At 35.4% G+C, this 6,042-nt stretch overlaps 1 protein-coding gene across 1 annotated transcript; it reads left to right on the top strand.

The window, feature by feature from the left end:
- Positions 1-768: 768 nt before the first annotated feature.
- On the top strand, positions 769-2,603 carry LOC137730293 (transcription factor MYB119). Its single transcript, XM_068469357.2, has 2 exons — positions 769-1,095; positions 1,391-2,603. The coding sequence occupies exons 1-2, from the start codon at positions 948-950 to the stop codon at positions 2,311-2,313; spliced, it is 1,071 nt and encodes a 356-aa protein (XP_068325458.2). The 5' UTR covers positions 769-947; the 3' UTR covers positions 2,314-2,603.
- The last annotated feature ends 3,439 nt before the right edge of the window (positions 2,604-6,042 follow it).

The following is a 6,042-nucleotide window of genomic DNA, read 5'->3' as shown; positions in this document are numbered from 1 at the left end:
GTCTTAAAACGGCAAGGTTTAATAAATTTCACTATTTAGTTCACACAGAAATGGACCTCTATATTTGCTAAAACAAGGTTGTATATACCAAACATCATTATAAACACTTGAAAAAGAATAAATTAATTTTAAGATTATTATTTATTACTATAATTCATTTTGTCCTAGTTTACTGGTACCGTTTGGAAGAATCGACTAATACAACAATTAATATTGTGGGCTTTTTTTAAAAAAAAATTATAATTATTAAAGGAAGGGTTCGAAACTATTACAATAATTAGAGAGGGGGGGTTTCAAACTAGGATGCATGAGTGGAAATCGAACACCTTATCCACTAGAATATTAGACTACTTGCAATTAGTATTAATTATGGCTTTGATAATGTATATATGTCGTCCCACTAATTGATTTCTGAATGCCATTCTAATTCTCTTTTTTCTTTTGATGGATACCTTTTTTAATTAGTTAATAAAAAAAAAAATAGAGGGGGAGCCATATTCCCCGCACTAGGAGAAATGTCCCTTTAATTAAAACTATAAGCTGCCCAAATCCTTAGATCTTGATTAACACAGTACAATGGCTTAAATATCTAACATAGTACAATGGATTAACATACACAATTGAGAATATGAGGGTGAAGTTTAAATGTAAGCCAATAACATAACAAAAAAAGGGTCATTTGGCTCTACAGGTTTCATATACATATATAGGTAGGGGCTTAATGTGTCGTGTAAAACCAACAAAAGTGACTGCCCATCCATAACCCTAAACCAACCCCTCACTGTCTTATTCCTCTTTTGTCTTCAATATTTTCTCTTCTCTATATATCTGTGGGCTCGCAGTTGCTATAAGCTTCCCTGTGGTGGTGTAATTGATGACCATCATGTCCTAGAAGAACAATTGTCATATAATAGCTAAGCTACCTCGTCAAATTAAAGACCGTTTCCATGGAGGATTATGGGGATGAAGCAAAGAGTACTAGTTGCCCACGTGGACATTGGAGGCCTGCCGAGGATGAAAAACTCCGGCAACTTGTCGAGCAATACGGTGCCCAGAACTGGAACTCCATCGCTGAGAAGCTTCAAGGAAGATCAGGTATAAACCTCAACATGTTTTTGTGTGTTGATTTGTGTGTGTTGTGTGTTTGTGCTAAATTGTTGTTGCGTTGGTTTGGGAAAAATCTCTTGGATTTTTTGTTTCTTAAACAGTTCTGAAACCCAATATTATCTTTAATTGATTTGGACCGCCATGAGCGACTTGATGAATTAATATGAAAAAACACGGGTGCATACACACACATAATCTGGGAGATGATAAAAATACATATGCTTTAATTTTACCCTCCATGTCTCTTAATTAATTTATTTGTTTTTGAATTAATCTTTGGTAGGAAAGAGTTGTAGATTGAGGTGGTTTAATCAGCTAGACCCGAAAATCAACCGAAGGCCATTCAGCGAGGAAGAGGAAGAGAGGCTTCTGGCAGCACATCGCATTCATGGAAATAAGTGGGCACTGATAGCAAGGCTTTTTCCCGGTCGGACTGATAATGCTGTGAAGAATCATTGGCATGTTATAATGGCAAGAAGGCAAAGAGAACAGTCCAAAGTTTGTGGTAAGAGAAGTTTCCAGGATTTCTGTAATGATCACTCACCAAATACCTCCTCATTTTCCAACAATTTTGATGCAAGCAGGAGATTAAGATCTCAAGGATCATCAATCGGGTTTGATCAGAATAATATTAGTACTAAGTTCTTTGAATTCCGAAACCCAAATAAAGACAGGGCAATCTTCATGGACTCAAGGCCTACTAGCTCCTCTCCTTATAATTGGAACTTTGCTTCAATGTCAGCAACATCAAACAACTCATCATCTTCAGTGGATTTATTGGGAAGAGAAAGAAGAGATTACTTCAACAATGGTAGTTCTAATTATACGATTACTGAGTTCTCGAAAGGTTTACATCCTCAGTTCGTTCATCGTAGACATAATCCAAGTTCATCATTCCTATATGGTAGATATAGAGGTTCTTCTAGTAATGCATTTGGGCGTCCAACTAACAATAGGGTTAATGTTCCAAGTCCTTTTGGGTGCCTCAATCCTGCCGATCATCACATTAACCGTCACGATCAACACGGAAGTACGTTCAAGATAGGGCTGGCTAATCTTTATGAGAATGCATCAACGTTGCAAAAGTGGAAGGTTGCAGCTACAACTACCAAATTTGATGACCATGATCCTCAAGATCACGAATCTATCGATCATAACAAGGAAACTCCATTCATAGATTTTCTTGGTGTGGGGATCTCTTCTTAATAATCATGCCCAAAGTTATGGAAATTTAATTTAATCCCTTCTTTGTATTTTTAATTTTATTGTAGTTTCAAGAGCGAGGGCATGCAGATGTTTAGGATATATTATAGCAAGTTAATATATTATGACTGATGATACTTCCCCTAGTTCTTGTATTTTGGGACACCGACCCCCCTAATGTAGTGGCTAGTACTCAAATTAGGTCTCTAGGGTTGAGGTTTTTACGAGTCGAATATTTAATATATGTAGTTCTTAATAATAATAAAAAAAAAGTTGTCGATGATTTTATCTGCTATTTGTCTCATTTTAATCAATGCCAGATAGCAAAAGGATGATCATTTTCTTTCTCAATGAAATGTAGCCTTTAAGTACTCCATTCAAGCAGTAGTACTTGATAGCTGTAAGTATTATATTTTGGGCATATGACATTGATGTTCATCAGCATATGTAAAGCAAATTTCATGGTTTTCAAAAAATTTGGGCACCTGGAACCTGCATTTCTTCCTATCCTAAGTTGGTTTAACTTAAGCATTGAAAATCCCTTTTAGAGAAATCCCTAGGAAACTCCAAGTCATACTTCCCATAAAAGTAGTTCAGTACCTATAAAGTCATTTTTCTTTGAAGTCCTTTTAGGGCACACCCTAAGGCAAGTTGCAAACCTTATACATCTACCCTTTAACTTATTATGTCCATTTTGTTTTTCTCTCATATTTTCTCATGTGAATTCAAAGATTTAAAGTCTTCTTTGGAATTAATATCCAATTTTCATATATGGCAATAGTGCAAGCCATATATAACGCATGTTTTCAATAAAACAGCTATGAAAAGAAAATTTGAAACCTTTAACCTCGTATATATATTGCCACCATTGTATAGAAGTGATGTGATGCATGAATTGCCAATAAAGACTTGAACTGACTCTATTTATTTTATCTCAAAATTTCAGTAAGAAATATCTGAATACCATTTAATTATCACTAACCTTCTACATTCTTCTTATTTAATTTACTTAAAACTTTTTCTTAATTGCTTCTTAGTATTCTATTATCAAAAGCTTATTACATGAATACTAAACCTATTTAAAATATACACAACTAACACACTTGCTATCACATTTTTTAGTATAAATAATACGTACTTTAATATGATGTACGTATAAGATGCAACTGTATTAGTGTATGCCAATTTTATGTGTTTAAATAACACTCTAACCTAAATAGCTTATATGTCCACTAATTCTTTTCATCTCACCTAAATAGCTTATATGTCCACTAATTCTTTTCTTCTCACGATACATTCTCTCAATCAAGAAAGACCGCCATATTTGACTAAGCCATATCTTGGTGTACTCTATGATATCTAGATGATCTATGATTGACTTGCATGACTTACCTTGGCGAATCCGTAATTTGCTCGACAATCAATATGTGAAACTAATTTTGTCAATCGATTGGGCAAGCACACTCCCCAGGTTTTATTTATTTATTATGTATTATAAGGGGTATTCTATATTAATCTGCACTAAAAGACCTGAAGAGAAATTATATATTAACAAATGTATGGTGTACATTCATGGTTTATAATTGAATGGTGGAGATTGGTCTAGCTAATGAAAGCTATTAGAAGAGTTCGTTAGAAGGTCATAGAGTAAGTTATTTTGTTGGCTACTATAAATTGTAAAAGCTTTCTCATTTTCTATAATTAGTTCAACTTAGTAGTTATCAATACAAGCTTTCATTCTCTTCTAAAGCTTCATCTTCTTCTTCTTCTCTGTACCACTATGATTTGGATAGTTTTCATACTTGTTCAATATAGTTAATAGTTTAAATTCATAATGTAATTAATGATGTAGTAGGTCGAAGAGGAAGACCCTAACCACCAAAATAATCCACCAATTAGTGTAGTGAAGCTGCATTCAATTAAAAGCTTGAAAAATAATCAGTCAATAATACATGCATGAGATAACCAAAATAGTTCATGTTCTACTTATGTGTAAAACTCAGTAATTATATTTAAGCACACTTTTAACTAAAAGATGCACCGCCTGGTTGTTTGCACAAGATACTTATTGATAAATTATAAATTGATTAGAGTGGTATCTTCATGCCAAGATAAAACTGATTAGAATTGAACATGATAGCTTTATTCAATTAAAAGCTGCAATCTCTTTACTATTAGGCCCATACAAATTTATACTACGTGCTGTTGCAGTTTTGGCGAATGGACAAGGCAGCCTACTCAAAGCACAAGGACGCCACAAGGCAAAAATAAATATGTGGACGCAAATTTTGTTCATCATTGATTTGTCGAAATATTACCGACAAAAATATAAAAAAAAGCACAATTAGTATAATTCACAAACACCTTGAAAAAGGGAGAGGGTGTCTGCTAAAGGACCTCTGACGCTTATGTTAGAAAAGTAGTAGAGAAAAAAGAACTTGAAAGGGTTTTGAGTAGTAAGTGGGGATTAACGTTTCCATGTTTGACCTGATTATCTATAGAGATTAAACTTTAGCAGACAGTTGGGAAGGGAAGTTGCAGACCATGTTAGGAAATCCTTGATGGTGCAGTCTCCGCAGTTCTGCTAGCTAGTAGTATTGAAAGTTCTTGTTGATAGAAGTATTGGTGCGCCGGACCCCAAAGGGAAGACTTCGAAGAGTCGGATTAATGCCACCACTAAGTCGTGTGTTGCCCAGTGATAATACCTATTATGGGTGGCCCATATGTCACTACTACGTTTTACTATTTGCGTCACTAACCAAAGTTGGTAGCGCAAAGTGTCTTTCCATCACACAAACTTTAGTGCGACAAAAACTTCGTCACCCAGAATCCGTCGCGCAAAGATCGTGAAAGAAAGACTTTGCGTAACGAAAAACATCATATTGGTCGCAAAAACACAGCGCGACGGTTTACCTTTCGTCGCACAAAATTTTTAAGAACGAATGTTTTTGTCGCACAAAATATCAGGATACATATGTGGGACGACTATTATTCGTCTCTATAAACTTTGTGCGATGACAATTTATTATTGCGCGATGAAACCTAGTTTGTCGCTTGAGTTTTGTGAGACGAAGGTTTTCATCATGCAAAAATAAATTTTTTTTTAAATTTAATTTTACATTCTGTTTTTTTAATTTTTGTAATAAAAATAAATTGCATTTTTTTTTTGGTAATAAGATTAAATTACAATTAAAAAATGTAATGAAGAGAAAAATAATATATTTAAATTAATATAAATGTATGTACTATGTACAAGAAAAATGTTTAAAAAGTAAGGAAGTAAAAAACTAAGAAAATAATGCTGCGTAATTTATGTGGTCGTCATGAGGAGGCGGCTAGAAGGTCTCGAGGTTGTCAACAGGCTTAGAGATAGAAGGGGCAAAGGTGTGGCCATGCTCGGGTTGAAGGGGTTCGGAGGTCGACAGGGGACAAAGATCCGGGGGACGAATGCCGGACTGACTGAGGGCCTGTACAATCTGTGACATCTGGCTCCTATACGAGATGGGCTCAATCCTAAAGTTGGCCACCTCTACTGTCAAAGCTATCACCTGACTCTTTGACTGCGATGATTAAGGGGCTCTAGGTTCTTGTCGCTGGGCATTCCCCATCCCCCTACAATATGTCCTCGGCCTCCACCCGAGAGTCTGATCCAAGCTCTTCGTAAGGATTTGAAAACCCGAATCCTCTTGGGGATCCACAGACTAGAACGAAGTCTCAGGAGGAAGCTAGAAG

The sequence above is a fragment of the Pyrus communis genome, chromosome 10, assembly GCF_041283825.1.
Source record: "Pyrus communis isolate YQ-2024b chromosome 10, ASM4128382v1, whole genome shotgun sequence".
Classification (NCBI taxonomy): domain Eukaryota; kingdom Viridiplantae; phylum Streptophyta; class Magnoliopsida; order Rosales; family Rosaceae; genus Pyrus; species Pyrus communis.
The sequence above is the reverse complement of the archived record's forward strand: the minus strand, read 5'-3'. Positions and strand labels throughout refer to the sequence as shown.

What these genes read in the sequence shown, in the direction of transcription:
- LOC137730293 (XM_068469357.2), top strand. Translation starts at nt 948, where the DNA reads ATGGAGGATTATGGGGATGAAGCAAAGAGTACTAGTTGCCCACGTGGA. An exon ending in GAAGCTTCAAGGAAGATCAG is followed by an intron (nt 1,096 to 1,390) that starts GTATAAACCTCA and finishes AATCTTTGGTAG; the next exon opens with GAAAGAGTTGTAGATTGAGG.